The sequence below is a fragment of the Scomber scombrus genome, chromosome 6, assembly GCF_963691925.1.
Source record: "Scomber scombrus chromosome 6, fScoSco1.1, whole genome shotgun sequence".
NCBI classification, from domain to species: domain Eukaryota; kingdom Metazoa; phylum Chordata; class Actinopteri; order Scombriformes; family Scombridae; genus Scomber; species Scomber scombrus.
Window position 1 is genome coordinate 12,304,884 of NC_084975.1, and position 19,437 is coordinate 12,324,320.

At 40.8% G+C, this 19,437-nt stretch overlaps 1 protein-coding gene across 1 annotated transcript in view; it reads left to right on the forward strand.

Moving 5' to 3' along the window:
* The window catches only part of abtb2b (ankyrin repeat and BTB (POZ) domain containing 2b), a 44,550-nt gene extending 25,978 nt beyond the window's left edge, over positions 1 to 18,572 (forward strand). Inside the window, exons 2-17 of the mRNA XM_062421023.1 lie at positions 2,810 to 2,959; positions 6,390 to 6,600; positions 11,891 to 12,043; positions 12,331 to 12,496; positions 12,656 to 12,745; positions 12,912 to 13,013; positions 13,294 to 13,390; positions 14,246 to 14,381; positions 14,854 to 15,131; positions 15,229 to 15,407; positions 15,528 to 15,633; positions 15,992 to 16,094; positions 16,208 to 16,295; positions 16,453 to 16,521; positions 17,015 to 17,128; positions 17,390 to 18,572. Coding sequence (XP_062277007.1) covers positions 2,810 to 2,959; positions 6,390 to 6,600; positions 11,891 to 12,043; positions 12,331 to 12,496; positions 12,656 to 12,745; positions 12,912 to 13,013; positions 13,294 to 13,390; positions 14,246 to 14,381; positions 14,854 to 15,131; positions 15,229 to 15,407; positions 15,528 to 15,633; positions 15,992 to 16,094; positions 16,208 to 16,295; positions 16,453 to 16,521; positions 17,015 to 17,128; positions 17,390 to 17,623 — 2,276 coding nt within the window. The 3' untranslated portion in view covers positions 17,624 to 18,572. The remainder of the gene's footprint in view (positions 1 to 2,809; positions 2,960 to 6,389; positions 6,601 to 11,890; positions 12,044 to 12,330; positions 12,497 to 12,655; positions 12,746 to 12,911; positions 13,014 to 13,293; positions 13,391 to 14,245; positions 14,382 to 14,853; positions 15,132 to 15,228; positions 15,408 to 15,527; positions 15,634 to 15,991; positions 16,095 to 16,207; positions 16,296 to 16,452; positions 16,522 to 17,014; positions 17,129 to 17,389) is intronic.
* The last annotated feature ends 865 nt before the right edge of the window (positions 18,573 to 19,437 follow it).

Here is a 19,437-nt window from a genome sequence, read left to right on the forward strand (position 1 = left end):
ATGAATGATTATCAAGTTATAAAAGCAAGGCCCTCATTTTAAAGACTATAACACCTGAAGTGACACATCAAAGAAGTGTATGTAAGAATATAACATACACAGCGGCTAATGTCTGTGTATGTCCATGCTTGAGTGAGTGCACAGGGATGTGTTTAAGCTTGCATACAGTTTGTTTGTTTGACTGACATGGGGGTTCTTTGTAGTAGTGGTGCTCTGCTAGAGGCAGCCGCTTCCATTGAATTGGAATGGGGAGTCAGCACATATTACAAGTCAGATGGTGCAGAGAAAGTACGAGAGGGAGGGAGGGAGGGAGGGAGGGAGGGAGAGAGAGACTTTTTGTATTAGAGTGGATTCCCTTATATAGCAGTATGCCAAACATATCTTTAATGCACTGCTCTAGACTGAAAGCTTTGCTTTGAGGAAATCATCATATCATGTGCCATGTATCTCTCACTTGACTTCATCAATAATATTTCCCTGTCTGACCAATTTATAGAGTAGTTTATATACAGCCTCATCCAGCACATGCAATATAATACTTTACCTGTCTATAGATCATCCTTTCTTTATCGCTAAATAAATGTTGTGAGTGCTTGTGATAGTACACAGTTGACACTGTGTTGCAAATTAGGTTCTGATGTATTCTTCATCATAAACCCTGCATTCTAAAAGGTAAAAATCTGCCAGCCAAGTCACCATCCTCACATCAGATAAGTAATAACTGTCACCTATATATCACCTTCACTGAGCTTTGTGTACAATTATAAACTGTATCCCTACTTTGCATTCATATAACAATAAATTGATTCCATGTGAATCAATGGACGGAAATGTAAAGTCAACTTTATTTATAGAGCACATTTCATACACTTTGAGTATAAAATAAAAAGTATATAAAAGAAATGAAGCCAAATTGGATATTTATGGAGGATGTTTGAGGTTCAGTCAAACCCAGTGGAGAATAATAGAATAGAATAAGATAGAATAAGTGTTTTAAATTTGGATTTAAATGTTGCTGACCTTCGGAAATTGCATTTACAGTAACCACATTTAATCTCATCTCCTGCTGAGATATGACTCAATCATATGATGCAGAAATATGTTTGTTGGTAGGATAGTATTAATTGTATGGTGTATTCTATATTCTGTCCTTTGCCCTTCAATATCCTTATATCATGTACTGGTAAACAAGAAAAGACCTCAGATGATGACGTGTGGATGATGGGATCTTTTTTTTTTTTACACACATATCAGAATTTTTTTCTTTTCAGCATCCCTCACAGATTCCAATGAGAGGACACAGCTTGCCGGAAGCACATGGGAATGTCATTTTAGGGATAGTAGCCCATCTTTTCCCTTTTGGGAGAGAGGGGAGATGAGGAGGGTATTTTTCCCCCCCTTGGGCTTTGTAAATAAATCACAAACCAGCGCCAATCCTCTTTCCATTTCTCCTTTCTATCCACAGCCATTCCCCACTCATTTCCTCTGGCTTGGCAGAAAGCTCACCTCAGATTCAGAAGCCAAAATAAAGGTTAACTTCTGGGCAGCTAACCATGTCCGCCCAGGTCAACTAGCTGCACGGTAGCGAACAGCACACTCTGGACCTAATACAATGTATTAGTTATTAGTTAAAACTGCCAAAATGAAGGTGTAAGAGCTAACAGCCAGAAGAGAGGTACCAGCAAGCATAGAAACAGCACTCTTGTCCAACTTCTATCTATTTTAGTTGGAGAACAACAATCACAAGGGGCACAGCAGTGAAAGAACAGGATAATGTCTCTAAGTTATGTAAGAATGATGCTATCTCCTCACTAGCATTAGTCTGACAACCAGATGTCATGTCGAATAAAAGAGCGAAGTGTTCCATAAATCATCATAATTTGACTATTTTCTGATTTTATAAAAATATGTGCTCCTTCATTTTATTTGAATTTGACTAATAGCAACACTTTATACGCTGAGTTTGTCAGAGATGGATGGGTTGGGCTAACTGGATTTCCAGGAGATCTATCTGATGAGGAAATACCACACATGTCCTAAATTGACCCTAGTTACCCCATAGCAATCACAGTAGACATAGTATTTTAATGAGTGATTTTATCTCACACTCCTACCATGAAATCTTATTATTGCAGGGTTTACATCATTGGCTTATAGCAATAAATGTTGAGCTGAACCTTTATTTACAGTGGCAGATTTGATTTCATTACAAGTATTACAAGGTATTACCAATGGATCCTGTGTCCTGTCACTTCCCTTTTAAAATCATCCTCACCACCTCCTATTTGTTTGTGAATGATGCGGCACATTGCAGTTCTTCCTTATTCTGTAACCTGATTTTGTTTGTTTCTTCCTCTGTGTGTATGTTAGTGGGGAAAAAGGTCAGAGGGGTTGTTGGGTCAGTGTGCTGGGCAGCTGGTGGTCTCTGAGCCTTTTAGCACTCAGTTGATTAATGATCCCCATATCAACCCTTCATCTTACTGACTATTCCTAGATATTGTATGTATCAGCGTTGACTATCATATATCTACAATTAAATGCCTGCAGTATGTGCTCTGTTTATTTTCCTGAATGTGTTGAGAGCAAGGCTCACGTTCCCTTATGTGTTTGTTTGCCCTCAGCGGTGTGGGTTACATGTTAGCAGGATTACAAAAACACTATGTAAATATCACCAGCAATTGTTTTTGGACTTCTGTTGGAGCAGTGCGGAAAGCAGCGTCTGTAGAAGTTTTGGAGGTTTGTTTGCAATCCTCACAATCATTTCGTATTAATCATAAATTCCTTTCTCTCTCCGTTTTTGTCTCCGTAGGTGTTTTGTCTCTCCCGGCTCATTTCAGCCCCTACACAGAGAACCAGCAGACGTCTGTGGACTGCAGGGAGGATGCCTATGCCCAGCTGGAGCTGAGGACGCTGGAACAGTCCTTGTTGGCTACCTGTGTGGGCAGCATCTCTGAACTCAGTGAGTGTACACACAATTTAGGATAGTGTGTGTGGTCCTTTAGGCTAGCATACATCTTCACATTGTGTGTTTCATTTACTCAATCCCTCAGAGCTTTTTTTAACAATCATTAAGGAACAGCTAAAAATCTTATTCTTATTACAGATTAAAAAAAAAAATCCCAGAAATGATAAACCACTTGTCACATGCTGAACTCTTCCACCTTGTTATTCCCAATGTGGTCTGGATGACAGGAAACCTTTTATCTGCCAAAAAGACTTATTTTTTAGACAGCCAGGTCTAGTTAAGAGCCTAACAGAGATAATATATAGATAATAGAATTACTTCATCAGCCTTTTAAGTGAACGCTGTCTAATGCCCACTATGCTATAAATACGCAGGGGGTTAGTTTATCTACACAAGAAGCTCTAGAGAATGCTTCTGACTGTTTTTCTTAGTCAAAAATAAAGATGTGGACAGTCTCAGACTTTATTCTGTCAGCTAGGATGTAGCTGTACCTCTTCTCTTTGAATCCTGATTTCAGTCTTTGGGTGATGTTTTGGTTTTCTAGTTGTCTGCATGTTTTATCAAAAAAAAAAAAAAAGAAGCTGGCCCTCATTCCTATGTCCGCCTAATAGTTACTTGGACACTCAAAGAGAAGAGTGGTGTGTTTAAGGACCTTTGGTGCCTGTAAAGATTTGAAACACATTTTAAAATGATCCCTCTGACAATGTTAAATAGTGTATACATAATATATTTAAAATGCCATTAAGGGGCCTACTTTATTTATAGACAGTAATGTATACTCATGATGTGCTTACTGGATATTTATAACAGCTTTGAACACTTCTTGGCCAAAGTTCACCTTTTAGTCCCCTGTAAGAATTGGGTTGACGGTTGTTATATTTAAATGTCCTTTTACATTGACGGAATGTTCAAAGCTATTAAGTAGTGAGGGCCTCCTTGGGCCTTTTTTCCCACCATTAGATTTGAAACATTGGAAAGCTTCCTTTTTCATATAGAATGAAAATATCACCAGTGCTTGACATCAATGTCTCACACATGGATTTACGTTGGTAAACACAGACACACACTTGCTCAATCAAACTGTCTGCTGTACATGTGGTCTATTTAAACTGGAGACTCTGATGGAGTTGGCCTTGATGGCGTCCTGGAATCAGAGTCGTTAAAAAAGTGAAAAAGAGTCAGGTCTACACAAGAGGGGGTAGTGAGGGAAGGAGGTAGGAAAGGTAAGGGGGGGGGGGAGGTAGAGAGGTGAAGAGTGAAGGTTGTCGGGGCACTGAGAGAGGAGGAGGGATGGAGATTAGTGTTGGTGAGAGCGCCGATAGGTTTCCGTCTCCAAATGAATTAAACACTCTGCCATTTGTTCCTCCTGCACAAGGCCACGTTCATACACTACCGTCGTTAGTGAGGCATTAAGAAAGTGTACACACACTCTGAAACACAGACACACTCTTTCTCTCACTTGCTCAGTAGTCTCTTTGTGCCACATCTCTCTGGTGGTGTGAAGCTGGGCTGTTCTGGGCAGGGCTGGCATGCTTTACACTCATTCGCGCCTGCAAATACATGCACACACAGGCATGTGTTCACCGATACGCGTACACACAACAAAAACAGAGAGGGCTTGGCACTGTGATCTGAGCCCAGGAGACCAGGCAGACACAGGAGCATCTGTACTAAGCTGCTCCGTCCTGGATCTGGATCTCTAGGCTGGACTTGGCCAGACATACGAACACACAGCATGCATAAACATGATGGATAATGGATGGCAGAATACTGGACATTTCAACTAAATATCCTGAATTGTTGGAAATATAGTCTAACCAATAACCTGGCTCTGAAAGTTCTCTTCAGACACATTTGAATGTTTGATTTGCAGCTTTGCAGTAGTCTTCCACCAGCTATGGGAAACTGTGAGTACATGACCATGCTGTTCACTGAAGGGAAATATTAAAGATCAGGATTGGATTTATCCAAAATAAAATGAGCTTTGTTCTAAAGCCTGAAAAGCCAATTAGCATTCTAGGGTCACACAAAGTCTAGAAAAACATGTGTAAATTAAATTAACTGATGGAATAATTTACATCTTCTAATTACTTGCGTAAAGTGTGTGTTCGATCACTGAAACATTTTTTATCTTTCAACTTTCCTGTAATTTGGCACTTTTGTCAAAGTGTATACAAAAAGCAGAATGGTCACAGTTCATTGACTTGAAGGCTTCCACAAGGACTCCAATATAAGCTGTAATCTAAGAATGAACTATTTCATATCCTCTTGACCCCTGGAGCTTAGTTTAGCCTCAGGGCACAATATGTGCTGGAAAGCCAGGGAGAGGCTTTCCATCTTGGGCAAGAATTCCTAGGAGACCTCCTGGAGGGACTGCTGATGGTGGTTAACACAAAGGAGGCCCTTCAGCTATAAGTGGGGTCTGTTTTGGAAGTGCTACCCAAATCGAACCCCCCTCGAAGAAACCCCTTAATATAGACACACACACATATACATACACATACACACTGCTGAACTCCCCAGCCGTGGCCTTCCACTCACAGTAATCTGGTTAGAAATTAACCCAGGGGTAATTATGCTAAATGAGCGTTACACGATCCTAAATTCAACCTGGCCTCCCTCCCTCATACTGCCCCTCCTCCACATCCCCTCTCTGGGATGACTGATATTTTGTCTTCTCTTCTTCTGCTCTGACACGCATGGTCACGCAATAGTTATCCACATGCTCTACTTGTTACACCATCTTATTTCTCCTGTGTATGTACCTGTGTACTGTTTTAAAACTATTATGCTGTTAACACATAAAAATGCACAATGTGGTTGTTTGTTTAGCTCACAGTGTAGGAGGATGAATCCTGTGATAAGCTGTATATTTCCACACAGCTTGTAGTCTAGACAACGTTTTACAACACTTAAGTATAGATACCTTACTTTTGGTAAGTATGGCATGGCTGAGTGCCATGATCAAACGGCACCAATACAGAAACACTTGAACAGTTCATTAGAGCCTGCTTTACTGTCCGTCAGCCTATTAACTCATTCAGTGATTAAAGATGAATGACTATTTAGACTGGACGTCTGGCTGCGCTTACTGATAATGGTACTGCTAATGGCAAATACCACCAGAGACATGGAGGCAGAGTAATGAGTGAAGGAGGGTTTAGGAAAAGGGGAAATCCGGTTTGACTGGAAGCCCACAGGGTTTTTTTTTCTCTAAGCACTGAGAATTCTTGTTACGGTTTTGGTTTTTTTATGTGCCTTGGCGTTAGTGTAGGGACTGTATACCTCCCCAGGGAACTTTTAAATTACGATACTGTGTTGAAGAATTGGACAAATAAATTGAGCAAGCGTATCTAACTTGTTTATAATAACAGATATCTTCTAAACCATCTAACGCTGATACACGGTATGTCCTTTGTTCCAGGTGACTTGGTGTCCCGCGCAATGCACCACATGCAACGTCTGAGCTCAGTGCGCCCGGGGCTGAGCCCAGCCCGCCACGCCCGTCCCCAGCAGCCCGTGTCCTGGTCGCCTGATGCCCTCCACACCCTTTACTACTTCCTGCGCTGCCCACAAATGGAGTCCATGGAGAATCCCAACTTAGATCCCCCACGCATGGCACTTAGCAAAGAGAGGTGGGTGTCATGGTTGACTGGATAAGAGAGCTTTAGATGCTGTCCATAAGTGTATCACAGGCACAGTGAAATAACAGATCTAATCCGACAATGATATGTTTTTTTTCTTCTATTCTTGGTTTTGGAGCCACCATCAGGAAATGTATTTTATTAGTATTACTGCTTCTCTTTTAATTGTATGCTTTGTCCAATTTTCTTAATTACATTCCTTATTAGAAAATATTTGATTTGATTCATGAGGTTGACAGAAATGTAATTAATGCCAGCATGCCAATACACAAACTCAAATACACCAACATCCACCACCGGAAATTAACAAATAGGTGCTAATCATGAGAACTGCTCTTCTGCAGACCACCTTTCTTTCTCAGCCATTCCTAATCTAATTGCCCTCTGGTGAAATTAACACTTCAATAGGTGTTAATTTTCTTTAGGTAAATTACAGGCAACTAAGAGCTTCCAGGTGTTAATGTACGTCTGATAAAAGGGTGAATTGCACCTTTAGAGTGTGAATTAGGTTTAAAACTGGTGGTTTAAGGGAATTCTAAGTGGTGCTCATAGCCTGTAATTCTGTTGTGGACTCCTCAGATCCTCCTTGGTTTTCCTTTGTAAAACAATTCTGATAATCTTTGACTTTGTCTGAAGATGTTTGACCATCCAAAAATCCCTTCTGATGGAGTATTGTGGCTTCTTAACTCTTAACTGCAGAATGTCTCTTTTCTTCCAAAGTGAACTGATTAAAACACTGAGTTGCATAACTTATGTGCTAACAGGAGTTTACAGTTGTGATGTACAGCAGTCCAATTAAATGTTAGATACATTATGTGCAGTCAGTTAAGGTAACATTGTTTACAATTTGAGTGTGTGACCGAATGGAAGAAAATCACATCTGCACATCTGTGTGACACACTCAAACACGTGTGTGTGTGTGTGTGTGTCCCAGAATAACTATGTTTAAAATGTCAGTGGAAAGTGCTCTAGTATGTGTAAAGGTTAATTGCACTTTTTGAATTGATGTATTGAGTCCAGTCTAAAGGTAGCACTCAAGCATATAAATGGGATACAGCTCCACATGCAGTGTGTGTTCAGTTTGCAATGCTAACTGAGCTTAATGTGTGTTTTTCTCACTTAAAATGTGATCCTCTAGTTTCTTGTGTTTGCGATTGATAGGTGATGAGGGCATGACATTTGTAGGATGACCACAGTTATGTGAAAGTTTTTGTGATGAAATCAGTCAAAGCTGCATCTTCTCTCATCCAAACATACTATACATGTGCACACACATACTTGTGCATGCAGAGCCAGCTGGCTCCCATTCATATAATAATGAACAGACACAGTGTGAGTGAGCGAAGGTGGGCTCCTCATTAGCATCAAAGAGAACAGAACAGCAAATATACACCCCTCTTTTTTCTCATCTCAGCCTTTCTTCCAGAGTCTTCAGATGTTTTTAATGTTGGGTGTATATCAGCCTGGTTTATGCGTACAGGATGAAATGATTTAGCATCCTGTTATACCATATATTTTGTAACGTCTGCAACATTTTATGTTCTTTCTAGAAGTGTGTCAGTTTACCTTGCTGTCTCTTTATTTTGGTACATGTTTTTCTGTATGACTATATGTAGGGTCTATGAATGTTAGCATACAGGACACACTCAGGTGCTAGAGCAGAACAGTGCAAACCTGGTTGTGATTACAACGCTAGTGCCTGGTAATGATACAGGCTTCTCTCCTTCAATGGGCCTCTCCATCTCTCTGGCTCACCCTCTATTGAAAGCTTTATAAAAATCTTTTGGTGGAAACCCAAAACCACCAAATCTGTGTGGGCCACATCATCAAACATAATATGGAGCTTTGTGAGTGCCTTATTGCAGAATCCTCGGCAATATGAGAGACGCCCTTTTTTGTTATGATCCTTTAAACCTATTGCTTAGTTGTAGTTGAGAGTGATGATGTTGTATTGGGGTATTGACTGTGGTCAGGTATTTTTGCTTTCACAGTAATGAAAGTTATTAACCAGAAATTTTAATAGTGGAAATCACTCTCAATCAAAATGAAGCACTGCTCTGAACAGACCACCCCAGTCCCCCTGTTTCCTGTAGGAGATGGAAAGGAGCACTAATGGATAGATGTGTTATAGTGATAAGAAGTAGCTGATGGAGCTTACTTCTAACCTCAGATTCATCAGATATGGTTACATCCCCCCTTGTGGAGCCTTTATGAGGGTAATCTGACTCTAGATCAGTGGTTAACCTTGACCTGTTGCAGCCCATGTTGGGGTCTGCTTTAAGATCTTATTGAAGTTTGCTCCATGTGAAGTCAACACCAGCTTCAGGATAAAGGAAACACAGGACATATGGGGCTGGTGTGTGGTGTATGGTCCTATGGAGAAAACCTTGTGCTTTTCATGTTGGACAAGTTAGAGTCCCAGCACACCAGACCATGATTTGAGCGTGCTGTCATTTTATGACCAGCCAGGTGTTTTTGAGAAAGGTGCCATGAATCAGAGCTATCATTTATATGTTCATGTGTGTCTGTGTGTGCACATGTGTGGGAGAGTCTGTCTGTGTATGTCCGTGTGTGTCTACATCCTGCTGTTCTCAGTGTGTAGCCTTAACATGTTGGGTCAGTAGGCTAGCCAGAAGTGCTATCTAATTTCAGTGTTAACAGGCATCCTGGCTTTGATGTTTCACTGACTCTCTGACAAAGCTGAAGTTTGTGTTTCAGGCTGAAGGCCATAACCCAGACACAGGGGTCAGATGGGACATGTATAGGGGAGGCAGTCCAGATAGAAGGAGGAGGTAGAGGACAAAATGAATTGTGGGATAAGGGCCTGAACAGCATGGGTGATGGTACAGACATGCTCCATCTGTTTGTAGTTGTGGGCCACTGGCAAAGGTGTGTAAACACACATGTCCTCACTTGATTTGTGAAGATTCACAATTACACACACACACATATACTTAAAATAACATTGAATATTAATGGGTATAAAACCACCGCTGAGAGTATTTCAGACCATGAAAGGAAAAACAATACTACGGTTATTATGCAGAAATTGGAATTTTAATGATTCTTTTACATGCTAAACCCAGTCTGTGAATTGCTGATAAACAAGGTGAAGGATGGAGGAAATCTCTCTGATGGATCAATGAGCGTTAAGTGTTAAAAGCTGGATACAGCTGATTGGAGCTGGATTAGTGCCAGTGCAGCGTGCATGCCTGGAAGCAAGCATGCAGTAAAGCAGCAGGGCGGATGCCTGGGGGCATTCTGGCAGACAGACACTGATACATGCACGATTGCACAGACACACACAGCCCAATTTGTGTTGAGTGGAGCTCATTAAGAAGGACATAACATTGATTCCCAAACCTCCTGCTCCTCCTCTCCTCAGAAACACAGCTTTCTTATCACCATACACCCCTGACACTATCCCCAAACTGCCAAAAGCTGCCACCCAACCCCCTTCTTCGCTTTTGGCATACCACACCTGCCTCCCAGCCGTGTACCCAGCACCCTCCTTATATGCACCTTTCAACCCCATTTAACAACCCCCTCCCCTTACTCCTCCTCTAGCCCATCAGCCCCTTGTCTGCTTGTTAACTGTCACGCATGGGTGACAGCAGGGTCCTCCCTCCAGACTGATCACTGACTGATAAAGTGTTGAAGCAACATCTGAGAGAATAGATTGAGGATAAAATAGAATCAGAGAACAGCAGGGCATCTACTAGTTTTTAAATTCTAAGGGAAAAAGTCTGAGATGTAGTAATTTGAAGCTATATAAGGCCTTAAATGCACCACAGTGAACTACCAATAAAGAATAGTCTCAGTAATAAAATATTAGAGAAATGTTTTATTTTTTGCTTTACTCACTGTGTTTACCGCTTGAAGTAAACACAGTGAGGAGAGTAAATGGCACTACAGGGGTCCCGATGCTCATTAGCAGTAGCAGGGACCCCTATAGCATGCACACTACAGTTAAATGTGGCGTATACTGCTCATGCTTTCAGCTCCATCTGTATTCATGATATGCACTGGAGCAGTTGCATCTCAAGGTGAAGCCACTGCTAAGAATAACATCACAGCAGGAGAAAGGCGGCTTAGTAACTCACGATAACACAGAGGCAGTGTTGAACCAATCATTAACATGCTCCAACTGATACTTGTCAGGATCAAAAGCAAACAACAATAACACTCACCATAATGTGTCATTGTTCACAGGCACGTTCTATGCACATATGGTGAGAGAAAGGCATATAGACAAGGGATTGATACTAGATAACCGACTAGATGTGGCATTACAGATAACTGTATCACTAGGGATTTAGAAGAATCCAGAATGCCACATTCACAAATACCACAGTACACTTCGTTCTCTGCTCTTTTATTCCTCTGCTGATGTTTGCTCTCATGTGTCTTCACGATTAATGACATTTTCTATTGTACCCTCAGGTTCAGGTCAATTTGTCTGTCACTCTTATTTTTATCTCCTTTTTAGTTTCAGTTGTTTTCTAAGTCTTGCTTTTTTGCTGAAGATATTAGAAACCATCGATAACAGTGTCAGTGCGCTGCACCTTTGTTTAGCCCCCTCGCTGTAGATAGTTGATTCTACTACTGCTGGTTTAAAAATAGGCTGATTATTCAGAAGCCACTGCAGTGTTTTTTTTATAGAAACAACAGCTTAGACTTAAGCCTTGTCACAGTTCTCACAGTTACTGGCAAATAAAGTTTCATGTCATGACTTGGCAACCTATACACAAATACTGAGTCATAAATGTATACATCTGTTATAATAGTGTGTGTGCTAGCATGTGTGGTTACTTAAAACGAGAATGCTAACTGCAGGTGATGTTTAAAAGCTATGTGTGTGTGTGTGATTAGTAGAGGTAAAGTGAGTAGAGGTAAAGTGCTCTCTGCAGTTGTTTATGTGGGCGTGTGTTTAAAGGTGACTCACTGTGCACTGGCCAGGGTCAGGGGAAGTACTGCCAGACACACATGTCATCATCTGGTTGAAGACAGTTTATGAGGTTGATTTCAACATCATAATCATAAGTGAATCATAAGTGTTGAACAAATCTTCTACGCCACAGTGAGAGAAGTCTCCTACACAGAGCCTAATAGTTTATTCGAGAGAGCTTATGTGAACTCACTGGTTCAAATTTCTTACATAACAGTTGAATGCAAATGTCTGTTACCTAGCTGAAGTGTTACAGATTTTCCAGTATTCATACAAATTGTCCTAAGCACATAATTCGACTAAAGTGGAATTCATTATCTTTTCTCTTCACAGGCCTTTCCTGTTGCTGCCGCCTCTGATGGAGTGGATGAGAGTGGCCATAGTTCACGCTGAGCATCGCAAGAGCCTATTGGTGGACAGTGATGATGTCAGACAGACTGCCAGGCTTCTCCTCCCAGGACTGGACTGTGAACCAAGACAGTTGAAGTAAATGAGAATACACTGTCCTGGCCACATAAAATTACAAACAGTGATATGAGCCCTAGTAAAGGCATCAGTAGAGCAATGACTCGTCAATGACTATAATGTGGCTCACTGACCATTCTGATTCATTCTAAATAAGGACAACATGTTTGAAACAAACTCTTGTAGTTTTCTTAGTGGCAAAGAAAAGTGTCTGTTTAGACCAACAGACTGGACTGAATATAAACAGCCAGTAACAAGATAGTGACTTAGTTATTTAGTCTCTCTGTCTCTCTGTTTGTCTGAATCAGGCCTGAGTGTTGCTTTAGCTCCTTCAAACGTCTGGACTCCAAAGCTGCAACAGACAAATTCCACCTCGACTTGGGTTTCCGGATGCTCAACTGCGGACGCACAGATCTCATTGGTCAAGCCATTGATCTGCTGGGACCAGACGGGGTAAACAGCATGGATGACCAGGTACAGAGTGTTTGTGTATATGTGCGTGTATGTCTGCCATGTGTGTTTAGAGCAATCAGCATGAGAAACAACATTCATCCGTCATTTTCAAGCACCACTTCATGTATTTGGTTCTCCTCTTTCATCTGTTGATTCCACTCCTCTCTTTTCATCTTTCAGGGGATGACACCTCTGATGTATGCCTGCGCAGCTGGAGATGAGGCCCTCGTCCAGATGTTGATTGATGCCGGGGCAAACCTTGACGTGGCGGTAAATGTTTAACAGTTACAGCAGATGAACAGATTTATTTAAATGATGCACATAATGCATACCTCTACATCTACCTGTAGTGGATAAAGTACATCACATTTTCTTTTGTGTGTTTTCTTGAGAGTGTGATCTCATTGTAAAACACTGATTTGTTCTGTGCTTTCAGGTTCCACTGTGCTCCCCAAAGCACCCCTCTGTGCATCCTGATAGTCGACACTGGGCAGCCCTCACCTTTGCTGTGCTGCATGGACACATCTCCGTAGTACAGGTACACCTACACAGACATGCACTAGTCACTAGATGTAGCTAGTGTAGAATGCCTTCGATGGATATGCCGCATGCCTGTTGTAAGTTTTCTTTCAGGACAAATGTCATGCTGCATATCCACAATGAATGCAGGCTGTTGTACATATTCCCAAGTTAACTGTAGGTATAATGCAAAGTCTTTCTAAAGTGGATTGACAAATGTGAAGTCAGAGGTCTGGCCATAAATGAGTCACAGGATGTCAAACATTGCTGAATATAACAGATGTGGTGTGTCTCTTCAGCTCCTGTTGGATGCAGGGGCCAATGTGGAGGGGGCTGCAGTCCGCAATGGTCAGGAGAGCACGGCAGACACCCCATTGCAGCTGGCTTCAGCAGCAGGTGGGCAAACACATGCACATACAAGTAAAAAAAAAAAAAAAAAAAAAAAAAAAGGCACAGCTGATGCAAGAGAACTATCTGACTTAGAGTAGATCTAAGTTCTGATCTGATTTATGGGAGCTAAATTACTACTTTTAAATGATGCAGGCGGAGTCTGTAGGAGGGTCAAGCAAGATAAAAGGTGAATGAACAAGAGCTGCTGTTGTAACTTTCAGTAAAACAACTAATCATAATTGTCACAATTATGAGTCACACTTACATTAGTGAGCTGTCTTTTCATAGTGCAGGATTGGATTGTAAATATAAAACTAGATGGAGGAATGAGGAAATTAGAGGGTGAATGAAGACATAGTGAGAGGAGAGGAGTGCTGCCTGTGGTTGTTTAGAACCCTTGGGCAGCATTCCTCTGAGGGATCATTTGAAATCCACACATAGCTGTAGTAAAAGAGACAAATGCTCTACATAGCAGCAATGACAGTGTGTAAATAGTGCCTACTATGAATGCATTTGCTTGTTTGAAAGTGCAAAATCAAGCATGATAAAACTTGATTGGTCCCTGTGGTCAAATATGATCATTGCAGCAGTAAGTGTAATAAAGCAGGAAGAAGACATCCTGAGTATAATGCAGTGAATTACAAAATAAGCACTAAAAACACTGAAAGCATTGAAAATAAAGTGATAAAATGTTAACAGTTGTAGAGTGATAAAAAAACAAGAATGGATCATTAACAAACATGGCTGTGGTTACAATGAAATTATTGTATGATTAATACAGGTAAAATGTAACATGATAACAGATAAAAGACTGTTTAAGAGTTGTAATTGTGTGTAATTGACTATTAATGTGTTTCCCAGGCAACTATGAGATGGTGAGTCTGCTCCTGGCACGAGGTGCTGACCCCTTATCAAAGACCCATGGTGGAAATGCCCTCACATCATCCTTATATGAAGACATGAACTGCTTCAGTCATGCTGCTGCACATGGACACAGGTATGTGTCCTTCACTGTGACCTAAAAAGCCCTAAAAATAGCACAGCACATGCTGCAGGAGCACACTGAAAAACTGCCTGCTAGCTACAGAGAGGAGAGTAATACAGAAATAACGTCTGCACTTTATCATAGTTGACCTAAATCTACATTTGAGTTTTGAGGAGACATTCGTCCCTTTTATCATGCTGTGAAAGAGAAGACCTCTTTCCATACAGAGTCCATTTATCTCTTAACACCAACTTGTAGCCTAAACCTCTCCACCTGTTCACTCTGTGTTTGTGTGAATACAATATAGACTCAACACTTCACATTCCACAGTGAGGGTGACAGATTATGTAATCAGAGAGGAGCGTACAGGGTCACAAAAAAGAATGGATGTACTGCAATTTGAGCATATAGAAGTGTTTTCATGCTTTCTTTCATTCTTTCTCTCCTTCCTTCCATGACCTCTTCCTCCCATTTATCTTGTCAGGAACGTGCTGAGAAAGCTCCTGACTCAGCCTCAGCAAGTCAAAGAGGATGTCCTGTCTCTGGAGGAGATCTTAGCTGAGGGGGTGGAGGGTGAGGAGGCTGGGATCTGCCCTTTCCTCCCTCTCTCTCCACTCCCTAACTCTTCCTCTGGCCCTGGGGCCCTGCCCGAGGGGGGAATACCCAGGCTCTGCAAGGCCAGGATGAAGGCTCTGCAAGAGGGCAGTTATTACAGCGCTGAACACGGTTACCTGGATGTCACCATGGAGCTGCGAGCTATGGGTACCTATCAGATTTTTTACTGTGTTTTCTTCTACACAATGTTTCTTTTTCCATGTTAATAGTCCTAACTAAAGTATAAATCCTTCTTTCTATCCAGGTGTACCTTGGAAACTGCATGTGTGGCTTGAATCTCTGCGTTGTGCCCAGCAGCAGTCCAGGGCAGGAGTTACCCTCTCCCTCATCAGAGAGTTCACCACAATCAGAGAAGAGGACTACTGCGAGGAGTTGGTCACCTTAGGCCTTCCCCTTATGTTTAATATCTTGCGTACCACCAAGGTATACATCTAGCTCCATCTTACATTTGTCTCTTCATATTTTCAGCATAAAACATAAAAGCGAGGAAATAGCTTTATTGTGATTTAATGCTCTCCCCCCTGTTCTTTCACTTTCTCCTAGAATGATGCCATTGTACAGCAGCTGGGGAATATTTTCAGTCACTGCTTTGGACCAGCACCACTTCCAGTTGTCCCTGAAATGAGGGCAACTCTCTCAGCACAGTTGGGTAAGGATTCTATTATTCAATTACAATTTACAATTATTCTAATCTGCTAATTATTTTCTTGATTCATACTGAAAAACGCCAATTACAATTACTGATGACATCAAATTGTGTAAAAATGACCTTGATTATTCTACAATCACATAGGATAAATATCTGAGGCAAATTCTTACACTTGAGAAGCTGGGGCTGAAGTGTTTTGCATTCTTGCTTGACAAATGGCTCAAATGATTAATACTTTTTCTGTCTTTCTGACTCATCAATTGATCATCTAATTGAGGCCTGGTGTCCAGATAGACTTGCTTGTTACAGGGAATCTGTTGAACAAAAAGTTGTAAGGAGGTGTTGATGTGTTTTCCAGACCCACACTTTCTAAATAACCAGGAGATGTCAGATGTGACATTTGTGGTGGAAGGGAAACCATTCTACGGCCACAGAGTCCTGCTGATAACAGCTTCTGACAGGTGACACATGCTCACACTAGACAGAAAACATATATTAACCTACTTACATATAGTTGTAATTTAAAAAAAATATTTTCTTATATGGTTTTTTACCAAAAAATGTTTTCCTGTAGATTCAAGTCTTTGCTGGCATCCTCTGGATCTGATGGAAGCCCCAACAAGCAGATTGAGATCAGTGATGTCAAATACAACATTTTTCAGGTAACTAATATATATATATTTCCTTAAATATAATATAATCGTTATTTTAGTGTGTAACAGTAATTCGAGATTGATGGGGGAAAAAAACTGGAGACAGACCTGTTGTGTATGACAAAACCAACACTCATTCTATACTGACCATATGACCTCTCTGCAGATGATGATGTCATACCTGTACTGTGGAGGGACGGAGTCACTGAAAACTAATGTGTCTGACTTGTTGGAGGTGAGGATTACTAAAAAAGTAGTTGTGTGAAATCTTTTACACCTTAGAAATTCCAGGGGATATTAGCTGTGCATGTTTACATTATCACATCTCAACTCTGTTACATGCTTCAGTAATACTATTACACCATTAAAATTAGCGCATGTTTTGAATTGAGATTAAGCATGGGCAATTTCCTGCCCAGCCTTCCACCTAGCAATATTATTTGCTGATTGAAGAAGATAAAATAAAAAATAAAATTGGACTAATGTGTGAAGAATTGGGGTTTAGGTGATGTGGCTACGCCAGGGACTTCTCTATCAGTGTCAATGTGTCCCTTTTCTTAACAATTGAGCTAGTTAGCAAACATTATTTTAACCAATAAAAATAAGACAAAACAGAACAGAATTGTCCTTTACTGCTGAATCCAGGTCTTGGCCTTCTTCATGTTATAAAATAAAAGACAATAAAATGTTTCTCTAGTGTTAACATATGCCTGTGTTTTCTCCTGCAGTTGTTGTCAGTGGCTAGTCTGTTCCAGCTGGGGGCATTACAAAGACACTGTGAACTCATCTGTTCTCAGTACATCAACCTGGATAATGCAGTTAGCGTCTTCAAGACAGCTAAGGTAACACACTGAGAGGCCTGGTTCAAATGGTACAATTATGTACACTAGGAACATAAATATACCTTTATTTTATAGCAGAGCTGTGCTCTATATGTCAGTGTAACTATGGTAACTCAAAAGAGGTGAATGCACAAAGTATGTTACATGATGAGTTGGCCTGCATTCTACATTGAAAAGCAGTTGTCTTGACACTGACACTTTACATCTGTACTTTTAATGAGTCAAAAATATATATGACCATAAATTGTCCTCTTATCCCAGGTCCATGGTTCGGTGGAGCTGAGCTCATTCTGTGAAGGCTACTTCCTGCAGCAGATGCCTGCTCTGCTGGAGAGAGAGGGTTTCAGGAGCCTGCTTTTGGGACCCCCTGGGGTCCGACAAGGGAACAGCTCCACTTCTACGCTGGTCCACAGCCGGGGAGACTCACCTCTGGTGGAGCTAGAGGCCACCCTGGCTCAACGACTACGCTCTCTTTACGTATCCTCTCGAGTTTGAGGACAACAGGACAGATGCTGAGGAGAGAGGACAGAAATAAGTGGAATGTGACAGTTTGAGCAGAAGTTTCATGTTATCACTGATACAGGATCAGATATTTAGAAGTTGGAGAACAGATGTCTTCTTAGTAAAAATCTGATCCTATCCTTTGGTTACTAGCAACTTCTGTAGTGCTTTGACACTGGGACAATCAGTGAGTTGTTTGGCAGCAGTTAGTTTACTCTGTGAACAATTAAGTGTTCCATATTTTGGAAGCACTCAATCCTGACATTACTGCAGTGTACACCATGATTATGAAGAAGAAAATTGGACAATGTGATGCTTTTTCTCCAAGGCTCGGGAAGCTTAAGTGGAGAAACAACAGATGGATGCAACAGGTGGGAGCTCTGAATTGTTAAATACTGCTGCCCTCTAATGGACAAAACTGGCAAAATAAACAATTGCCTGGGAATATTGGGATCAATGGCACCCTCCTGGGTTCTAACTGAAGCTATTATGTCAAGTGACAATAGACTGAAGCATCTGTTCAAATCACATGAGGTGGCCATGCTGGACTTTTGGCTTTGTTCCATTCCAACTAATGATGCAGAGTGGGAAGAAGGAGGTAGACTCAGTGCCTCCAACGTACTCCAATGTACCTTTTATGTAACTGTATGTTTTTATTTTCTATTTTTTTAAAGTATGAGCAGAGAAACATTTACTGAAGAGTGGGATGGACATTTTCTATTTAATGAGAAGAAAAAGATGTGAGAGTATTTAATAGGGTGTTCCCTTTTTATTTTGTTTTTAATCCAAGCAAATTATTAATATTATGGTTTTTAATTTGCTTCTGTGTACAGGTAGCTGCTGTTACACAAATAACAGTTAATTAAGCTCATGTATGCTGAGGTTGAATGCTTCTACACAGGTACAATAGCAGAATTCAACATGGGATTCTGACTAAAAGTCTGTTTTATTGATGAATATTTTAATAAATATACAAACCTGGTAAACAAGCCCTTTCCTTTTTTTTAATTGTCCAAACTATTCCAAACAATTTAACTACCATCTGTTTGTGTGGGTTTGTATGGACTTACCTGAAATGCTGGAAGACAAATCACACTTGCAAATGCGCAAACCTACAAACATGGAAGCCATTACATCTAATAAAGAAATATGTCAAATTAAAATGAGGAAAAGTAAAATAATGGTAGGCAAGATTATAATTAAACTTGATTAATCTTTGCACGTATTATTCTTCAAGTATTTACAAATCCCAAACGATATGGCTGTTATGCATGATAAAACACATGATTATTTGCTTTGGGTCAGCACTTACCATTACATGTACAGGAACAGAGAACAAAAACAAACACACCATAACTGAATGAGTTTATTTGTTTCAGCACTGAAGATGCTCACAGTTATGTTATATGGGGATTACATCAGTCAGTTTTGTTCCTGCTCTGTCAAAAAGACCGCTCTGGGCCTCAGAATCATCAGATGTCCTTAGTGCTGCTAGCTTCCCATTGTAGAAAACAGAAAGGAGGATGAACAATAGGGTATTGCTTTGTGTTTGTAGTACTGATATCCCCTCCCTGTGCCTCTTCTACCTACAGGTAGAGACAGCCCAGACCTCCGAGCCTTCCAGAGAGAGGTACAGAGTAAAGGAAGCATCGTTCAAAAACTTTGTGCACAAGATAAGAGGAGGAGGAAGGGAAAAGATCAGCAGAAGCAAGGAGACAATAAAAAAAGAAGGCCAGAAATAAAAGCAGAGAGGGTGAAAAGTTAGGGACAGAGGGGGAATTTAAACATTAAAAGGTAGTTTTGTGGAG